The 22,558-nt window shown below is 35.8% G+C and overlaps 1 protein-coding gene across 1 annotated transcript in view; it reads right to left on the bottom strand.

Annotated features, from left to right (window-relative positions):
- Positions 1–22,558, bottom strand: part of KCNH8 (potassium voltage-gated channel subfamily H member 8) — a 176,965-nt gene that overhangs the window by 106,159 nt on the left and 48,248 nt on the right. The window contains exons 2-3 of the mRNA XM_054273643.1: positions 14,665–14,898; positions 99–230 (exon numbers count right to left, since the gene is read on the bottom strand). Coding sequence (XP_054129618.1) covers positions 99–230; positions 14,665–14,898 — 366 coding nt within the window. The remainder of the gene's footprint in view (positions 1–98; positions 231–14,664; positions 14,899–22,558) is intronic.

Below are 22,558 nucleotides of genomic sequence, written 5' to 3'. Positions count from 1 at the left end.
ATTGGATAGTGCACGTGTGAGAGAATGCTCATGCTGGTGCAAATCTTAAAAATATATAAATGTTGATTCTTATCAATGGTTTTGCAATTCTCACAAACCTTCCTTTTTGTCTTCTGCTGCAATCTTCGCTTTTGTGTCTGTTATGTCTTTGAAAGAGGCCAGAAAGAGTACCACATCTCCTTTTTCATTCTTTATAGGAACAATATCCAGTAAGCACCAGAATGAAGACCCTGCAAGGATAAAGAATGAATTTAATTCAAACAGCTGTCTTTTAGAAGAGACAGGGGGGAAAAAAAGTGAACTGCTTATTTAGGAGGTCAGTAGTCAGGGAATCACAGATGTTCAGCTCATGTAAATCACTTTGCATCACTGGTTGAAGCTCTGTAATACTGCTTTCTCCAGACACAAGACATTAATTTAAATGCAAAATTTATCTACAGGGATCATTAATAGCATTTAATGAAGCTGCTTACTCCACTGAAACCATGCTTTCCTTTGAACTCTCCACTGATGTTGCTTATTTCCTGGAATAGCTTTCACTTTGTTAACTTGGCATCTGAAACATTCATGTCTGCTATAGAATCATTCTACCTTAATCATCTGACTTGATACTCATTAAAACCTCTTAACAGAAGACCTGCTAGTCAGAGCATCATTTCACTAATTCAAAGATATTTAAATTAATCAGATATCAGACTTAGAATTGAAACAAAACTTGTTGCACAGACAGTGAGATATATAATACCACACATCATCTCTAAAATTAATCAGCTTTAATTTCATAATGTTCACCTTTGTAAGACTGAAGTTGGACAAAACTGAGTTTGACAATATTTTTAATTCTTGTCAACTTTTCTCTATCCACACCTGCTACATAATCATGCAGTTTATAATAAATTCTTACTGTTTACAAAGATACGTTGTTTAATTCCAATGAAATAATTCCTAAGTTTTCTATCAACACCACTTGGAAGAAGAAAATATTTAATGCCTAGATACAAGCATCCTAAATCCCACTCCCATCCATTCTGGGGTAACTCAGCCCAGTACCAGACTTTTGTCTCTTTCAGGTTTTAGGTATCAACGCTAACTACTTCCACCCACCATCAGCCCTTAAATATTATTTGTAAGAGATATAAGTGTTACTAGAGAGTTTAAAATTTATTTTTGTACATATTTTTGCTTCCACAATCTGCTGCTTCACAATGTTCTATTTTTAGTGTTCATTTATAAACAAAAGTCTACTTAAATTCAGAAAAAAACCGCAAGACTGGTTCCCTGGACCACTGACGCCCCAGGTGACTACTGCCAAATGATCAGCTGAGTTTTGGAGGGCTCCTTGGGCACAGCAAGCAGACTGGCCACTTCCTGCTGTGCTGTCTTCCGAAGTTTCCAGTTTTGAAAAAGAACTGGGCACAGGAAGATCACTGTTAAGCTTTATAATTTAGATTTTCAAGTGGAAGTTCCCTGGCTGCCTTTTGAACACTGTAGATGAGCATGATAGGTGAAAGAGCAGCTTTTCTTTTGAAGGACCACAACAGTTAAAGGTAAAAAAAAATTGCTTTAAAGGAAATTCACCTGGCCCTCTGTGCCCTGATCAAACTTTCCAAGAGTCACACAGGCATCTTTGAGACTAACATTACTAGTTCAGCAATCTGGCAGCACTTCCAGTTAAGGTATTTAAAAAAGGGACATGGAGAAATTGGAACAAGAGAAAGGAAATCTGGAGGACAGAAAAACCTGCAGAAAGAAGCAGACTTGCTTTGTATTGGGTTTAAATATTCTTATTTTGAAGACAAAGCAAGGAAAGATTCACTTTTAAAAGAAGGTAAAACATGTCAGAATCAGAAGCAAGGCATTTCTATTGTTCTTTCTCCTACTTTGATTCTCCATTCTCCTTTTTTTTTTTTTTTTTTACAGATTTGGCTCTATTAAAAATTCTGGGAAAAAGTGCTCAGTAGCATTACTGTCAGAAATGTTTTCTGTCCCAATCTGAAGTGGTCCATTCAAGGAGAAGAAGCATTAAGAAAATTTACTGCTTAAAAATAGAAACCTAAGTCTTTACAAAATACCATCATAACTTCTAAACTGGCCAAACTCCTACTGGCAAAATTATTTTCTACCCAGCTGCATTCTAGCAGTAGTTTCAGTGGGCAAGAAGTCTCTCTCAACTCCTTCTAAGCACCACCAAGAGGTAAAACACCAATGGTATTTTAAGAAGATGTTTCTATCTCCTCCAGAGGTGGAAGTATATCTTGCTCTTTTCAATTGTTACATGTCTTTTCTACACGCACACACATACATACACATTAGTCATTAAGGCCTGAAAGAAAGTTGCAGACATCAGGCATTTCAAACAAACCTAACTCAGTTACAGTAATATTGCATGAAATGGTAATTTGTAGGTTTAAGGGAGTTATTACAATATAGTTAATCATTAGAGATAAATCTATTTAATATCTAGTGGTTTAATGCAATTTCTCTTTGGTATAATCAAAATACAGTTGAATTCTTTAGAGGTTTTTCAGTCACCGGTGTTCACTAGTCACTGAAATTGTCCCACATCCTGTCATTTAGTTTCTCTCAACCATATTTTCTTTTTTTTTCTTTTCTCTTTCTCCTTTTCTGTAGATATATCTGAAAATATTTTGACTAAGCAAAGCAAACATGTATAAAATATGGTGTCACTAAGGAAAACACACATCCAATACATTCACAGGCTACTTCTCTCCTGAAGAGTTCCAGGCTAATGCTCTGTGTGGCGGGCTTTCAGTTCTGGCTGTATTTATACACTGAATATTTAGAAGTTCTAAATCTTAACTAGTTGGTTTGGTGGAGTTTTCTCTGTGTTTCAATTTTATTTGCCTTTTCTCTGAAAGGAGCAAATGTATATGAAGTTGTTTTTAGACTGGGTGAGATGATCTGTTTTAGGTCAGGGCTAGGTCAATACAAGGTTGCATTCTGTCAAGAACAGAAGAGCTCTCTCTCTTTCACTATTGAGGAGCATCCTCGGAAAAATAAACTGCAATGCAATCTGTTACATAGCTTTTACTGAAAGCCAGCATCACATAATTCTATAAACCAAAAGCAGAACTTTCTTCACATCAAAAAAAGTAGTGCCCTATTTTGTTACAGTTCTTTTGAATGCACTCGTCTGTGAGACAGAAATTCCTTCCCTGCTTCAGATGATGCATACAAAGGTTTTCTATATTGTCAAGAGTTGCCTATCAAAGAAATTTCCTTTGGAAGTTTATTTATATACAGACTATTTTTATTGCTTCAAGCCAGCACTCTTGGAGAAAGGGTCTAATCTTTCTCTTGCATTATGAAGGGTCAAAATATATTTGAATATCCTCGAGGCTTATATAAGCACATCACAGAGAAGGAGAAAAGAAACCAAATGAAGCATAATCTTATCACAGGGCAATTTGGCTATAGTCCACCTTTTATATATACAAAAAAAGAGAGTGCTTTATGGTCACTCTCTCAACCACCCTTTCTACCTTTCCTTGTTTTGACAGCTAGAAGTCTGTCCTCAGACTGAAATCAAAACAAGGGTCAACAGACCACAGCATTTAAAAGGGAGATTTTATACAAAACTCTGTCATTAAAATGCCAGTAGCCTTCAAAACCAAGCACTCTTTTCACTAGAAGATAAAACTTGCTTGAACCATGGGACAGACTGAGACCATTAGCTGTGTTGATGAGCTGTGTGCACTCACCGTATGATAAAAGGGAATCTGTAGTCATGCCCACCCCAGACAGAGCCCAATGAAATACTCAGAACAGAAATATCTTTGGTGGATATTTGGGTATTGCAGAGGTTTCATAATAAAGACATGATGTGGCATGATGGTTTACAAAGTTTATGTAATTCTTTAACAAAATAAACAAACTCTAACCCATCTTGTTAAAATTTTACTTCTTACTTTTAAAGAGATACAAATATCTAAGAAATATTTGGAATGAGTGCTACTTCCTTTGCCCTTGAAAGTCTGGGAGCAGTTTTGTCCAGCAAGAAAAGCTTAAAGCTTCCTTTTACTTTTTGACTGGTGTGCTTATATGCACTTCCAGACCCTCAAATCTTCAGTACTTTTCTTGCCACACTGCTCTCCAGAGGGATGCTGAGCCATTCTATGCTGTCCCTTCCATCATTAGGGGTCAGAAATAAGAAACACACAAATTTCTATGTTCTATCTTCACTTCTCTGTGGCACAAGGAAGAGGGATCAAGCTCTTTTGAGAAGCTCTAAATCTACATATGACATATAAAATTAACCAAATGCAATGGTTCCTAGACTAAAAGCCCAAGTATCTGAAGAACAAAAGAACGTTTAAATGGTTTGCGTACTAGATATAAAAGTCTTGTGTCACAAAACAATAGCTTTTCGAGGAATAATTATATATATGCATAAGAGGGTAGAATTAGGCTTCACAAGCCATCATAAATCTGGAATATTTCTTTTTGTTTAAGTAGGTGACTTAGTAAACTAAATGTTCTTGTAGGGAGATGCAAATCAAGCCTTAAAGAAAACTATTAAAACACATCACTCCATTTCCAGGAACTCATGTAGAAGACAAAGATAAACATATTATCATGTAGATAGCTGTAATAACTTGTCAACAAGATTGATGCTCAATCCTCAGCATTACAATCCTCAGTGTCTCATTGGTGGTTACTAATTATTAGCAAAATAAACCTGCATCATAACACCAGAGATATCTGAGCCTGATCGTTACCACTTTTCCACCACAGAAAGTGTGCACTTCAAGACTGGCAGGCTGGGATGCCAAAGACTTTGTCTGAGGAAATCAAACTCTCTCTTTCATCAGCTTACCCAAAAATTCCCAGCCTCACTGATAACGCTTCATTTTGAAAGTTAAGTGGTTTTGACAAGATGTCAACATTTTGTTGAGGAGAGCAAAGTGCAAAGAAAACAATGCTTAAAAAAATTGCAACTGGACCAAACAGGAAAGGAAATGAGCTGCAAGAAAACTGTAGTTATACATTCCTTCTCTTTTGTAAACATCATAACTTTGACAATGATCAATTAAAACAGCGAATGAAAAGTTCTGCTGCTTTAAGCAAATTATCACCTCATTCTTCTCCATTGTCCCTGCAAAAATCAAATTTATAAGTTAACAAAATCTATAATTTATTTTTCTTGAATTCTGCTACTGAAGGTGCCAGCTTATCTGCAACACCTAGTGACATTCTTTGATCAGAAAAAATTGCAAAATTAAGAACTCATATCGGCCATGATGAAACTGACTTACATGGCAACAGGTTGTTTAGTTAGATTTTCATACAAGCGGCAAAGAAGACTCAAGAACTTATTTCCCCTACTTCTGTGTGACCACCAGATCACACTTGAAAGTCTCCTTACAACTTTTAACAATCAATGTAAATCTATTCCAATATGGATTTGTAATCCATTGATGCATCCAAAATGGATCCATTCCAAAATTTATTTACATCTCAAAGCAGAATACAGTTGTGTCCCAAGAATTTGGTAGATGAAAGATGATAGTAAGGTACTGTAATAACAAAGCAAAAATTGTACTTCAGTATGAATAAGTAGGGAATTAATAATCCTCTAGAGTTGATTTAAAACTTGTTAAAAATAGCTCCCCAGTCCTCTATATACCCTATGGAGTACCATGTGCAATTATTCTAATCTATCACATCTCATCAGAGATACACAAATCCATCCCTCCGTATCTTCCCAGACTGTTCTGTGCCCAGCTCCAGCCTGTGCTCTGTCCCTTCTGCTGCCAGGTAATTCAGTGTCTCATATGTCATATGTCTTATACTGCCCAGTATGTCCAACTTTCTCAGCCATCTCTACCATGATGGAGAGATGAAAAGAGGGAAAGGATGCCCTAAGAGAAGACCCTTTTCAACACAGCAGTCTCCTATTCTTACTTCTCCTGCAAACTGCCAATGTTAAGCGGAGAGAAGCTTAATTCACAGCCTCAAAGTTTCTGTTTGTCACTTTTTGGACACAGACTGTCAGTGTTATGGCAGCTCCTAGTTTGAGTGCACGTCCTTTCCATCCTTAATGGAACAGTCTCTCCATGCAACAGCTAGTACAGTCTGCAGTGACTGTTTTATACAAATGATTTATGAGCTCCAGCACATCTACATTTCTGCTTTGTTTATTCAGGTTTCTGGTCTTTCCTTGTACAGCCCCAGTATCTCCCCTAATTAATAAAACCATTTCAAAATCCTTGTTACCCTGAGTTTCCTTGAACAAAAGCAGAGAAGCAATGCCTTTTAATGCCATGTGAGATACATTATCCTTAAGTGTACCATTTTCTTTTTGTCTGCCCTAATTTCCTTTTCCTATCTCCATCCAGATTAGAAAAGAAAATGACATTTAGCGAGATAAGTACTTCCCTGATGTAATACATTTACTGGGTTGCAGTTATGACAATTAGCAAAACACACAGGATTATCTAAAAACTAAGTTAAGTCAGTGAGATGCATTCTGCTTAAATGCAAAGAGCTTCAGGGCAGACTCATAAACATTATCAGTTTGCAACTTTCCCTCCCCCTCCAATGATAATTACTTTGTCACACTTATATTAGTACAGGGCATTCAGCATTTGTCAACTAACTCCTGGGAAAATACTAATTGAGACAATATACTCATACAAACAAATATACAACATCTATGACTAAAATGAAAAATCACCCAACCAAACAAAAGCAACAGAAACCAAACCAAAATAGAGTTTCTTCAATATCTCTATACAGACAGCTTCAGAAATAGTCAGGCTCAATCCTTCCTGATCAGTTTAGTCTGTACTTAATTGCTTTCACTCAAGCAATTTCCAAGTAAGCCAAATTTACTTTCCATTGAATACTGTATTTTTGAAATTTATTATTAAAACTGTGTTTATAACCTATGATCCTTATTCCTTTTGGACTTTCAGGGTCAACAGGTAGATATAAACACAGTTGTAAATATGATTTCTCAGCCTACTGAGGGTTGCAGTCTTGAAAAGAGGGCAAGAAATTTTTTTAAAACAGGATGATCTCTCATATACATTATGTATGTATTTGCGTATATATTCATATATATATATATATGAATAAAAATGTGCTTATTATTCAGAGATTTCACCTTATATTTTCAAATCTGAAGGAGTTAAAGCACACATTCACCTAACATAAACATGTTTTCAAATTATATTATTTTGCTTTTAGCTCATTATTCTATTATCTGAAAAGAGAGACTTCAAAAATAATGTGAAATTTACTGCAATCAAAAAACCCAGCAATCTCCAAACAGACCACTACACCTATAAAAAAAATATCACATTTTCAGTTTCAAAAAACAAGTGATAATTATATAAACTAAAATGTCTGCAAAATATTTTGTGATTCTCACTTTGGTGTCTTTAGCAGTGGCAGCCCCTAGAAACAGAAGTCTGGAATCTGCAGAATGAGAGATCTCCCAGCATTGGAAGGGGTGCTGGCTGTAACCTCGTGCTTATTCATAAAGTTTTCTAAAGGCATGACATGGAGAAAAAGGGGATTCTACTGGTTACTCATGCACTTACACTTAAAGGCTACATTTTAGAAACTGATCAAGTTATTTTAGACTGCTTTTCCCACATGGTTAGGTCAGAAAATATTTTGCTTTATAATCCTTGTCTTATCTGTTCATATTATTCAGAAGTTTTCAGCAAGTTTAGAGGTTTTCTGTTGAGGCTGTGATTCAAGAACTTGAACCTGTATTTCATATGCAGTCCTTGGGCACCTTTGTGGAAGGAGGGGGCAAAAGCTGGGGCCTGAGATGGAGCTGAGTCACGGATCTGAACTGATAATCCCACCCTGTCAGGTCCGAGGGTTTTGTACAGAAGGGTTTTGAAACACAGACTGAGCAATTATGTAACATGATAGAGAGGATTAATCTTCCCAATTCACCACTTCAGCCCATGTGAGCACATGCTGTAAGCAGTTTCTGAGCCTGGCCAATGAAATTATTGTAACCCCACCAGTTGGAAAGCAGCAGGTTTTAACCTTCTAGTGATTTAACTGCTCTATGAAATCAAACTGCTTTTACAATTCCCTACCCAAATCAGTGGGAGGGCTCAGTAGGCAGTGCTAACCTGAGCCTCCTATCACCTTCCAAAACCTATGGAGCTAAAGCAAGAACCCATTACAGTGGTCAGCACAGGGGTGGCAAATAGTCTGCATCATAATCCAGAATGTGGGTTTAGGGATCAGGGACAAAATAAGGAAATGCCAGCCAAAGAGAGGCATATGGTCATTGGCAGAAATGACACTTTGAACTTTCTTTATCCAAAGAACAGCCTAACTCATGGTGAAGCACAGGCACCCAAGTCAGCTTTTAGCCACTGCTTGATTTAAATCTCATAAAAAAATAAAAGGCAGTAGACTCAGTGTGGCAATAAAATTGTGAGAAAAAATTTCAATAGAAAAGTGATTAGTCTGATGTCTTATGAACATCCGACTCCAAAATTAATACCAATATCTCTTACTAGAAATGGATGCATAAAAAGTAGCACAATGAAATGTCTTTTAAAAATTAAGAAAAAAAAAATCATCAGCAGTACCAACAGCCATTCATGCCATGTGCAGCTGGATGCCCAGGGTGCCTGTGTGGAAACAGTAATTACATCTGTTAGCAGTGGAGGGCATCAAGTTGTAGCACTATAACAAGGAACAGGAAAATTTCACACAGATTTATTTACATATCAATGTGGTTCAAGAAGAACAAGTCTTTTCTCAGTGAATTATGCTTTTAATACATCATGCTGCTGCTGAAAGAAGCTATTAGCCAATATCACTGTGAATGCATCGGAACAATGCATCAGCACCGTCAGTGAGCTGCAGTCTTGTTGATGTCTCATTAAATTCTAGAAAAAGACCTCAGATAGTTTAGATCAAATTGTACAAAGGGGATTTTGCTGCCTTTTTTTTCTTTTGCCTTATAACTGAAATTCATCCTGTTGTTTTGTCTTCTTTAAGGCTTTTGCTGACCACTCCACCCAGGCCTCTGTGAAGTTTCAGCCAGGGCCCTACAGAGGAGCACAAGCCTGCTCTGCCTTCCTCTTCTGCTGCAGAAGCTGGGGCTGTCTCTAAAACATCAAAACACTTCAGAGGTACACATTACCTTCCATCAGAAGCCATGGGTCATGGAAATGAAGGGTTTGGAGAGAAAAGGAGACAAAACTTCCCTATTCTGTGAAGCAGAGGAAATAAAGGACATTTCTTCTCTCTATATTCTATACGGCATTTTAAAGAGCAAGACTTCCCAAAAATCAGTGAAATTTCCTAATGATTAATGAGTTATATAAAAGGAGGAAATGAAAAATAACAAGAAAACAGAAAAATAAAAAAATGAAAAAAAAAAAACAAGAAAAGAAGAAAGGAGAAAAAGAAAGAAGAAAAAATAAAATATTTTCTTTTATAAAGTTACAAATTATTTTTTATCGCCCAAGTAATTGCAATTAGATATTACCTTCAGATTAATTTTTCAGTGTTGCTTGCTTTTTTTATTTCCGTCCTCCTGTATTTTGTACTATAATTTAGCAAATGTGAGCAAGACAACCACAAAAGCTTTTTAGCTTTCTTATTTTTAGATGAGGTTTTCAAGCAGAGTGGAGCAGCAGTGAGGCCACATTGCTACAAACTGCTCTGTCAAGCAACTTGTCAAGGGGCTTTCTCTACATTAGTAAGTAGAAATTGTCACTAAAAACTAGTAGAAAGTAGTCACAACAAAATTTGAGTCTCTGTACAGAATTTTTTTTACAGTCAGAAAATTCTAATAAATGCCTTTTTCCCTAATGCTGGGCTTAACTCCCAAAAAACATGGTGTATTTCAAGAGTTTGTTAAAGAAGACAGGTACTTTCTGTAGAGAAGCCTGAGGAAAATCCAATTTTCTTTCATTTCAAAAGAAATTAATTTCTCTTTAATTTCTTCATAGTTCTTCTGAAATTTTAAATAACATTGAGCTCTTTTTCTTAAAAAAAAAAACCTTTTCTGTTTTCTTAACACAAGGAATGCATTAAATATAAATGATGCTGTATAGCCTTTGCTATTCTCCAGCCAAGTTATTCAACCACAAACGTGGTAGAGGCAATGGATGGTGTCTCATGGCCTGAGCCTTATTTCATTTACCTGTGGCTGTCATTGCTAACTTCAAACAGCCTTTTGCCTGATGAATTCAGGAGCTCAGTAACAGGGTCTGACTTTCACCCTTTCTCTACTCATACTCTGCCCATCTGAAATACCTTAATCCCAACCTTCTAGATATGGATACAGCCTTACCAAAACAGATTTTCTCATGCAATGATGAGAAGAGATAAAATACTTTCATTTAATCTTACTGACTTGTAATAAATGAAGAAATAAATACTGAAATTGAATACATTGTATCTTACTGACCTTACAATTTACTTACCAAACCTTTAGGGACCAAGAACATGCCTAAGATATAACCCAGAAAGTGTTTAAATCAGTGTACACATAGAAGCTGACAAAACGTCCCTTGAGTCCTGGTTAACTGTTACAGACAAAGCAAACTCTGCTTTCACCAAAGTCCTGAAGAACCTTGTAAAGACAGTCCCAGCAACATCCCTTTGCTCCTGTCCTCTTACAGTGGGGATTTTTCACTATGCACAAAGGCTGCAAACAGCCCTTTTTCTGGGCTGCACTGATATGATGGTCACCTGTCCATAAATCACAAGAGGCCGCTGCTGATTACATTGTGTTTCACACAACTTAGACGTACGCAGAAAGAGGCCAATTTCCTTTCAATGAGGGAAGTTTGTGGAATTATTGCATGTTTTAAAAAGTTGTATGTAAGCACAGACCTCTTTTCAAACACCAAAAACCTAATTTTGAGACAAAGGAAATAAATCTGATGGGGTCATAGGGGACCCAAGCTGTGACCTTCTCAGCAACTGAAGATGGAGAGCTTAGACTGGACTAGGTCACTGATTATAGGGCTTGTTGTGGCATTATCTTAGGCTGTAATAGAAAAGGAAAAAAATCCACATAGCTGCTTAATTGTACTTCAGTTTGAGGAAATGTAAAGACCTCATTTAACAGCCTGTACTTGCTATTGACAAATTTCAGAAGAGGTCTGACAGGGAGAAAAAGAAGGGTTTATTTAAATATAATTCCACAGCATAGTGTCCAACTGCTTTTAGATTGTTCTAAACAAGAGATCCAGGAGTGAACATTTTTCTCACAACTCACTTGAATTCCAAAAGGTTAATTTGCATTTCTATTCTCATAATTGACAACTTAATTTGTTCCAGATGTTTTAAAGAAAATGTAGATATAGTAACAGAAAAAAAAAAAAGTTTAAAAATCAGCTCCTAAGCAATATAATTTCAAAACTCTCTGAAGAAGGCAACAATCATAAAATTCCTTGTCTTTTAATAGTCTTCTTTTCTGATAGTCTTCAAGAAACTAATATAGCTCTGTCAAAGAAAAAGCAAGAAACTTTCTGAGGAACAAAAATAAATTCTGAAACTATGATGAAAAGTATATTTTGGGTTAAATTTTCAAAAGACATCTCTCTCTGAAGCTTCTGTATTGGCTGCCATGGTTCTAATATTGCTCTGTTGCTAGTATGGCAGAAAATGTTCAGGATGAGGAGTTACAACCAGTTTATCTTATTCTAAGAATTCGTTAAAATTCCCAAACGAGAACACACAGAGAAAAATTTCTTATCCACTTCTTGTGGTCTCAGAAGGATTGGTCAGAGCACAACTACTTAAGATAATTTTTCCCTTGAAATTCAAACCCAAATGACAAAGAAAATGAAAGACTGTGGTTCATCCAACACAGACAAATAACCCACTTTACTCAGATTCTTGCCCAAGCCCTAGCACACTACTCTTGCTGCAGTATCAGCTCAGAGCACGCTGGAATTTCCATGAAATTGCATGTGGATTGCTGGGGTTGTTTTAGTTATAGCACTCATTCCTTTAACTAACAATTACTGAGCATAGGTGTTTTGTGAATTCGTTAATGATGTTTAAATAACTGTGAAAGGTCCACATTCAAGCTTAATAAATTTGAATCAAAGCTGCTTGTTTAGAATGAACTGTCTAATTTAATGGTAAACACTGAATCAGCTCTGAAATAAGTTTAAATCAAATTTAAAATATTGAAAAATGTGACAATTAAGGAGTAGATGCATGTTCAGTTTTGTAACCTTGAATGTCTGCCCCAAAAAATAGGAGACATATGATCTACATTTCAGACCAAATCCAGAAAAACCAACCAAGAGTAAATTATTGTATTCATACATCCATGTCTCTCATAGTAATTTTTTATCATAATGTTGTACTAAATATTAAGATTTCAAGAAGAATTCTGTGAGCTCAGAATTACCCCTGAGGCTTGGGAGTGTTTATTTGGTCTTGTAGTTAGGCCAACAAAGCAAAGCTGTGCCAAATAGCAGACTAAAGGCAGATGGGGGTTCTCCTCTGCCACCCTAAAGCCCAAACAGGACATTGAAATGTGACCCTCTGATATCTAGGCATTGCTAGCTACTTGTCTCTCAGTGACCTATGTTCCTGGCATTATATCTGCCCGAAAAATCAATTATTTTCCATATTGGATATACTGGAAAGTATCCACACAATCATATCAACTATATTATTCCCAAAGTTCTTATGTCTTAAAATATTTTTAAAACCTTTTTCTGGACAAAAAGTTGAATAAGTTTAAAAGCTTCAGAAGTTCAATTTTTCCTCTGAGAAAAGCCCCAAACCCAAATCCAAAGCAAAAACATAGAGCTAAAATGGCTGATTTGCCAAATTTGGAGCCTGCACTTTGCAGCTCAGTTGAAAAACCAAGATTATTTTTTAAGATAAATTTAGCTTTTATACTAAGAAACTCTCATGTTATTTTAATACCTATTAATTTCTGTTGCCCAGTGGTACAGAAACACATGGAAATGAAAAATATAATGGGCAGTTGGGGAAATTTATTCTTATTCAGAAAATGTATTGGGGAAGCTTCCAGTCAAATTATGCAGAGGGATGCATGTAGGATGTGTAGTGGGAATTCTTTTGGCCTCAACAATTTCTCTTTATCTATTTATCTGTGATTCAGCTACTTCTCTGATAATTGACCTGCAATCTCTCTCTGCCTGTGTTAATCATAGCTATTACAGATTCAAAGCACCCCTTCAAAATATAAAGGAATCACAATTTATCATTCAGGACAAAGACAATTAAATGAATGTCTTAGCTTTACTTCTTTAATTTAAATACCTTGAAATATCTTCTTATCATGCTTGGTTATCACTATGGAATACTAGAAAAAAAGCAAGCTCTTATCCTTCCAGGTTAAAATAATTTTTCCCCTATATTCAGACATGTTTTACAACTTGGAACTACTTTATCTGCATAACCTTCCTGAAACTATTTCAGGAAACTGTGTGAGTCTCTTCTATATGCTAAAAAACAAAACCAAACACACTCACACACTCTGAAGCCTCCTCAAAAAGTCAAGACTAGGAAGCATTTAGCAGAATCTTCCAAATTCACTTCAAACTTTTATGCTATGAAGAGCAGCAATCAGGAACACAAGCCAACTAAGGAACATACTTCCTTTTTTTTTGTTAGTGAAACTGAAGTTGCCTTTTCCTAACACTCCAAATCACTTTGTTGTCATGCAGTAATCACTTTTAGAAAATAAGTTTTTAAAGCATATAATAGCAGTAATATTATTTGAAAGGAAAATATTTCATTTATAAAAACAGAAGAAGAGAAAACCCATGAGGAAAATGCAGTCTAGACATATGCCTATAAATTCTAGCCATATAATAAAAGAGAAGGTGATACTCAACGTCCATGGATCCATTGAGTCCATGGATCACTCTGCTTCTGTTATCATGGTTGAAATCCTGTCATTATCTCAAACTTAGTGTCACCTGTTTGAAGATCACATGAATGTGGCAATAGAAATATATGGAATAAGTGCACTGATATAAACCAAAGGAGCTGGGAAGTGCGCATCGTGGGCTGTTGTCTTCTGTGCTTCATACAAGTTGACTATAAAATTTTCCTCATAAATGTCTTGCCATAAGAGTCTAAACTGCTGGTGTAAATTGAAATTTCCAATAGTCTATGGGATTGGTTAATGCCTACAATTTTTTAATGCGACAATACATGCTTGAATATAAATTTTTCACTTTTTGAAAGTTGTTGTTATTTTATTCATGTGTAATAGCTGTTGAGAAGAAATTACATGGCTAATTCAGACATTCGAGCATTTTACTGATGGCATTGAAAAATTTACATAGCTTATTTTGTGGTGAATATGAATATTTTCACTCCAATTCCAACAATAAGAGGTAAAAACTTCAGTATAAGAAGAAGAAACAGCAGAAAAAAGATTGTCATAGTGACTGCAAAAATGTCTCACAATGTAGTTTAGAACCCTGAATTTAATCTGTGCAGCTTTGCAACACATTTAAATAAAATCAATAACACCAATATACACATGGTCTCAATTGCACCTTACTGGCGTTATTTAAATCTATTCTCATAGATTCGATGATAGACAACTAAATTATTACTTAGAAATGAACATTATATATTATATGCATTTATGCTAAGTTTCTTTCTTTATGACTAACAGAACAGGAAAGAAAGACTTACCATTCTTCTTATAGAACATGATTTCTCCTTTAAATTCTATCTTTTCCTCCAATGATTTCTCAATTTGAAGAATCATCTGCTCATTTGTTTCAGCACCAAGTAAGAATTTACAGCTGCAGCTCTTCTGCATGACTTCAGTCCGCGCAAATCCAGCAAGCTCACAGAAGCCATCAGAGCAGTAAACAATGGGGAATCCCTTAGCCACCTGAGCATTTGCAAGGATAAAGTTACTATCTGCAGAAGAACACAAAAGTAAAAGATGAATTAAAGTCTAAATTCTGCACCCTTTGACACAGTACTTTCTTTAGCATCATAAGAAGGCACAACTGGACAGACACTGTAAAGCAAAGTCCCAACTGCCGGCAAACAAGGATATAACTTCTGGTTTAAGGCTAGTATTCTGAAATTAAGTCAAAGATCTAGTCCACAGACCATATACAATAGTTCTTCATGGCTTGGTACAAGTTGCCTCATTGTCTTCTCAAGGAATACTTTATGATAGTTGCCTCTGAGATAGAAGCCAAAACACTGAAACAACCACTTGGCCAAGGACTGGTGACAAATACCAACATTTTGGAGAAATTTCAAATGTTATGCTGCAATTTAGACTACTCTGCAGTCTAAACAGACACAGCTACACCATAAAACCCAGAAATATCCACGGTCTCAATAAGATAATGCTGACCTATGTCAGCAAACTAATTTATTCTATAGAATTTTGCAAGGGAATCCTTAAAAACACAGTTGAACGACACACCAGGCTACGTGGAATTAAGGACATTCTAAACTACAAGGAATTATTTATGGGAGGTGAGGTTGATTTTGGGGTTTTTTGTTTGGTTTGTTTTGGTTTTTTTAATTTGTTTTTTGTTTTCTTTGTTTCTGAGGAAAAAAGATTTCATTCAAAATCAGTCACCTGTGTTTTGGAGTCCCACCATACTTCTCCCATATGAAACAGGCACATCAAAGATTCACCATTCTGTTATACTTAATGCTCTTTATATTTTTTCAGTGTGTTTAAGCTGCAGCTATTGTGTATGATACATTCAAGAGTAGAATATTGACATGGACATCAATCAAACAAATGTGGTGTCCTAATTTGATTTCAAATCTTCAGTAAATCTAACAGTTGAACCTATTGGCAGACTAATAGCTCATTCCCATCCCTCTCTGAAATGGTTTTGAAGGCTTTGAACCTCAGAACTTCATCTCCAGCCCATGTCAGCAACTCTGACCCTTTACCGCATTTTTCAGTTATCAGGGAGAACCTTTCCAGGTAACATATGAACTTCTCATACAGGTGTTTTGCCTGTGTGTCCTTATCTTGAAGTGAAAAAAAAAAAAAGTTTTACGGGCAGAATCTGTCTACATTTCACATGGAGAGAGGAAAGACTATTTTTCACCCTTTGCTTGTTAAGGAATGTTTACCTTACAGCTTGCTAGCAGGAGCTTAGGAGCAGTCTAGTCCCAAGACAGACACCTCTCATTTTTCAGACTTATGTGCAAGTGAATTCATGTGCATGTATTAAGGGGAAATGCTATTAACTAACTCATAATCCCTTGATAAATTTTCATAAATTTAAAGAGAAAGAAATGAATTATTTTAATGGAAAACTCAGGTTGATACACCTAATCCCCATACAGGTATGTATAATTTATGATTGGGAAGGGAGGAACAGAATCCACACACTAAAATAGAGGAAAAATAAGTCTGTTTTTCAATCTGAACTGTCACAAGAGTTCTACATTTTTGAAATCCCAAAACCCAACTGTGTTACTCTTTAATTACCCAAGGGATAAAACACTATGTCTTATACTGCTTTCAGTATTTTAAAGAAAATGGAGGTTTATTAAATGACCAATTTTCTCTCAAGATTTTCCTTCAGTTACCCACATTTTGTACAGATTTAATTAAATCCTTTCAATAAATGATTGTTATGTTAAAACAGTCTTTTCCCACTTACCAAATAATGTGTTTTTAAAATGCATTCTGGTTCAGTGCAGTGCTTGACTCAGCCTGTCATTTTTATTTGCCTAACTGGGGAAAAAGTATCATTACCATTCATGCAATAAGATGCTGCTGCCCCTGTCAACACAAAACTAAATCCCCACACTGCCAAGAGAATTAAAATCATATGCTTGCAGTGCATAATGAAAGTGTGACAGTGCAAGACCAGCAGATCATTCATACCAAATATATTTATAGCTGGAAAATTAATTTACTGCTCTGATTCTTGTTGCTTACAATACAATTATGTGATGCAAAGACTGCTGTAGGGTTTTGTTTTTCTTTTTAATTCTAATTGTTGAGAGTTGTATGAAGCAGAATCTGAAACACCAAAAGGACACAAAAGGTGGAGAGGATGTGCAGTAGTGAATGAATGTCATTATGAACAGGAATACCCTAGAGCTTACCAAGCATACCATGGCTTTATGAAAAATATAAGGTGGTCAAACTCTATTATCAGTTACACCAAAAAAAAACCCTGGAATAATTGTTGTTGCTTTAACATTCATAAAATAAACCAGTTTACTTATAAATGCCAATCCAGTACCAGCTAGAATAACAGCCAATCTTTCTCTTAATATCAGCAAGTTTGTAAGCCTAATTTTACTGAACTTTTTGGAGTACAACAGCAAAGTATCAGGAAAATGCAATCAGAACTATATTTGCTGCTCTTCTTGAGCTTGAATTAAAAAAAAAAAAAAGAGAGATGCACCTATAATCACAAACTAAGGGACGTATCTAAATAATTTGTTGAAAAAGATCTTATACTAAAAATGACCAAGAAATATTATGCCCAGTAATTATATGTCTAATCCAATTCTTCAGCAACATTTATAAAGTGATTAATATTTCCCTATTGCATAGGGAAAATAAAAAAAAAGCCCAACAAACCCATACATTAAAATATTCTGGTTAAAGGTTTGCTTAGTTCTGTAATTTATTTTTATAGCTTCAAAACTTTAATATCCCTAGTTATTACTTGTGTATGTAAAACGCTATAAAATATTTCAAAAAAGAAGTATTGAGGGTGAAATTTCTATCATTCAGTGTTCATTGTGGCACAAATAACAAATCCAGTACTTAATTTCATGATCTTCAATGATAACTAGCTGGATTTTTAAATCTAGAGTAAGATAAATGAAATATTCTTCAGGATAATTTATTAGAAGCTTATGGACTGGAAGACAACATATTTTATTAATTTTGAACTTGCAGTAGGAAAGTTGCAATGAGTGATACAAACCTGTTGGTCTGTATATTTGGGTATATGTTTCTGTGCAGATTGCAACACTTCCATAATAATATAGAAGTTGTTGAATTCCATATTATGCTTTCAGCACTTTGGCTGGAATATTAAGTTATTTCATTGATCACGTTGGTTTATCAGGAGACAATATTAGATTACTGGTGGATGTTTCCTTTTAATTCAATTTTTAGATAAGAAAATGCATCCAAGCAAAATACTTGATCTATTGAGAAAGATGTAACCCTGAGCCTTTGGAGCAACAGAGTAAAGCTGCTGAAAATCTGTGTAAGAAAGAACAGATTTGGAGTATTGAGGAATATATCTGGTGCAGGTAGCTCAGTTTGCCATCTGCTCACTGAGATGCAAAGTGAGCTTCGAGTGGGAGCCAGAGATGAGACCATGAGCTGCCAACCCTTTGGTCAGCAAAGGGTGCAAAGATGGGTGGATGGACTCTGGAGACACAGCAGGAGCAGAGGACTCAGGAGAAAGAGAGACTTGTGTGAAGAGAGACTGTGAGGGTATAAAATCCTTGGGTTTCCTTTGCTAAGGGTCCTCCTTGGAAGCATCAGCTGAGGCTGTTTCTGTGTTGCTGCACCGTGAACAAATGGCTTTAAGGAAAAAGTCATCTGAGCTCTGCTCTGGGAGAGCTGGGGTGGATCTGGGAAGGAAACCTGATCTGACTGTGTGAGTATGGGGTGGCAAGGGAGTCAAGTGGGTCACTGGAGTCACCCACAGGGAAGGGGCCTCGGTGCCAGCAGTGAAAGTCTCTGAGCTGGGAGTGAGACTGCCAGAGAGTCCAGAGAATGGGCAGACTGGATGCTTTTTTAACCACTTGACCCTAGGTTTCAGCTCAGAAATTAAATGTTTTAAGTCTCTGTAAAATAAATTTTTAAAAATTCAAATTAGATATTTGTATATTGGCTTTGGATAAAAATTCTTGATTGTTTGTTCAAGCCTGCGAGAGCTGTGTCAAGGATGGTTTAAAAGTGCTTCTGCTAAGATGAGAAGAAGCCTAAACACAAAATATCCAACATTCACGAGGTTTTCCTTTAGCAGCAAGTCAGCAGAGATGGATGAATGTGAGAGAGGTCCCTGGCTTGCCAGGGCAATTTAAAAGCAGATTTCTTTCAATTGTGATTCTTTTACTTTAAGCTCATTTTCCATGAAGATCAAGTTACTTTTTCACATGAAAGTTTGAAGGAAGACTATTAGGAGCTTGCATGCCTGCCTTCATTTCAGAAGTAGAACATACTGGAGAGGATAGGACATTGATCAATGGAAGACTCGTGGTTTTCAGAAATCTCTGCCAGAAATACAGCATAAAGCCAGAGACAATCAAATAAGATGAGCTAGAACCATGACAACTGTACCTTCAATCACAGGCTTAGACAAAGTTGTCCTGTTTCAATGATGTGATACCCCAAAATCATAACTGGAGCGACAGAAATTTAGATCTCATGCTATCTTATACTTATATATAATTCCAATCGTATTCATCAAACGTCCCATGATAGAGTTTTACAATTGAGATAATTAAAGAAAAGGCTTTATACTCTTCCTCCTAATTAATGCCCACAATTTATCTGGCTGTTTGTAATGATACTGTGTTACATTTATACTCTGCACTCCCTTCATGAATCCTACTGTCACATCCAGCAAAAAATGACAAAAGGATTTTTGCTTTAATACAGTGGCTATGTCTGATGTAAATCTCATCATTGTGCTTCTATGTTCTTTTCACAGTTCTTTTCACAGTTCTTTTCAATCAAAGTCCAGAAGTTTTCATGAGGAGAACACCTGACTTCTTTTGCATCTGAGAAAAGCCAACAAGCGCTCTAATTTTAAAAGTTAAATTATTTAAAAATGAAAGAGGAAGAAAAAAATCCTACAATAGAAAAAATCTTTAGCAATCGAAGAAGCTGCATTAAATAAGCAAGCGACTCACATAGTTACTCTACATATTGTAGAGCAGTCTATAATTCTTCTAGATGAAAGGATGTACTACACTTAAATTTGATTCCACAGTTTGTACACAGGCAAGTTAACAAGGGAAATCTCATTCCGGGTTCATGCAAATTACCGTGACGGAGAACACGACCACATTAACAGTTAAGATTACTGATTAATTGAATGATTAAAGCAGTGCATGAAAACATTTAGCTTTATGTCAGCACATTTAGATGCAAGTGAATTTAATTAGAGCTCAAAATCATTTGCCAGCTAGTGTCCTCTGAATCTGATTTGAGACCAAGATGATTTTTATAATGCATACACTTCCAGACATTAAAATTCCTTTTGAAAAATCACAGTACAGTTGACTGGGTCACTAATGTGAGGTGAAGATTTACCTAGATCTAAATAAAAAAAACCCCAAACTGATTATAATGATATTTTCTCCCACTCTTCCCTGAAAATGAATGCATATTCCAATGAATTTATAGTAGTACAGTGAGAGGAAAAAGTATTGCATTATAAAGTACAAGTATGGACTTATGAACAAATACCTACTACTGTAACTCACTGTAACCTTTGAAATTGATTTAATTGGCCTACTCATTTCATTACAAGGATTCATAAAATTGTGTAACAGCTACAAATTTAGTTATGAATCAGTATTTGAAGTACCCAGACCTATGGGCTCAGCTAAAGGGGTGAGCTTCCATAGGTCCCACTTGACCTGAATTGACAGGAATAACTTATATTAAGTGGAAAAGTTCTGAATTCAGCAGCTAAGAAATAAACTTTTCACTTTATATTTACAAAATAATATTTAGTCTGACAGTAAAAATGCTTTACTGTATACAATATTTATAGCTACAAGAGGTAATCTACAATGCAGTTCAGCATGGAGATATCTAAGCAAAATTTGGGCATCTGGTTGCTCAATCATTTCCCAGTCTTATTGATAATCACAACATCATAAACCACTTAAGAGACTCGGTGTTTAACAATCTCCAACCCAGCTTTCTTTGTCATTTGTGCATCAGGTCAATACTGGAATAATGACTGCAGCTTTCTGCATGGCCAGTAAAATTACCTACTCCTGTAAGAAAGCAGACCAAAAGCCAGACTGTATCAGAGAGAAACAAAGTGAGAAACAAAAGCAGTAGTGAACCTCGTGGTGAATTGGGCTTCTGGCATATTAGCAAGGAAAAAAATAATTTGTTCCTCCATTAGAAATCATTGTGCATATGCCTATTGCTTTTCCAATCTCAGTATCATTTGAATCTACCTAAACTCTAAAATACAAGACTGAGAAGGACTTGGTTGAAATAGTAGTACTGCTGTGGCTGCTCATTTATCATCACTGAGCACCTTTCAAATAAACAAGCAGCGCAATTTTAAAGGGTTGACTATAATAAAGGAGAAAAACTTTCAGTAGAGATGACTTTCAAATTCTTCAAAATTAAGCTCCACTAGCAGAAGCAAATAGCTACATATTTTCATCAAAAGGAAATATTAATTAGTCCAAAATAAATCTTTGCTTTTTATTTAATATTTACCTGGAATTACAAACTTATGTATGTCAGCTGAATCAAGGCTGTAACAAAATATTTCTTTTCCCACTCTTTTTGGATATTAACAAAATTTTCTTTTTCAGTAAAAAACTATTACATTTGATGAACTTTATTTGTGTTATTGATTGTGCAGTGACTGCCAGTACACAGTGCAGATGTAATAAAAACAGCTATATTGCAGCTGTCAAATATTTACATGCCAGTTTCATAGGCATTGAAGTGTTGCAAGTAAAACAGCACGTGGCACTGGAGAAAAAAACCATGAAAACGAAGACATTACCAATCATGAGACACTGCAATTCATGAGTCACCAGCATTTTGTGACAATGTTCAGAGTCATCCAGAAGTTACTCACTGGATGCTTGTTTTTCTGAAAGAACTGAATCCCCTACTCCTCATGAGGGAGTTCAGCTGCTGTACAGCGCATTCTGTGAGTGCCCACTGCACAGCAGGATGCACAGGTTCACATTTCCAAGGGAATAATGTTTTGTAATTTCTCCAATAAAATACATGGAAATTTTAAGTTCATCCACTAGGCAGAAGAACCATTTGTTTAGCCCAGCAATATTCAATTTGCTGTTTGTTTTGTTTTCCCAGCTGTTCCATTGATTTAAGATTCACCTGGAATCTAGAAATGGAATTTCTATAAATCACATCAACACATAGAGTTTTCATAAACTCAGATCATATAGCCCAATGACTTAAGAGCCTGGGACCATGACTTGCTTTCAAGTGTTCAACTGAGAAGATTTGCAGAAAACACTCTTCCTGAATAGAAATATTTACAAAGTCAAGGGCCACATCATCAACAAATATTTATTAATGTGATCCTGATTATTTCATTTCTACTTGTCTGAAGTAGAAATGAAATAAGGAGTTGAAAGTTGTTTGGTTTACAGCTGTATTAAGCACTATGCCACCTATTCACAATTGGTGCTTGGTTTACAGGAGTACTAAATTTTCACCATTTCATAACATTTTGTGGGTTTAGTATCCTACACTTGCCTTTACTATACACATGTTTGATGAACCTATTTACAATGCTATTGCAGTGGATAACCCTTTGAATATTTGCACTCAATACCCTCCTACTGATAGTGCAATACATGAGCAGCCATATGT

Source organism: Melozone crissalis, unplaced genomic scaffold, assembly GCF_028551555.1.
Source record: "Melozone crissalis strain CALT ecotype California unplaced genomic scaffold, PUWL_Pcris_2 ptg000016l_1, whole genome shotgun sequence".
NCBI classification, from domain to species: Eukaryota; Metazoa; Chordata; class Aves; order Passeriformes; family Passerellidae; genus Melozone; species Melozone crissalis.
Note: the sequence above shows the minus strand (reverse complement) of the source record. Positions and strands in the feature narration are given on the sequence as shown.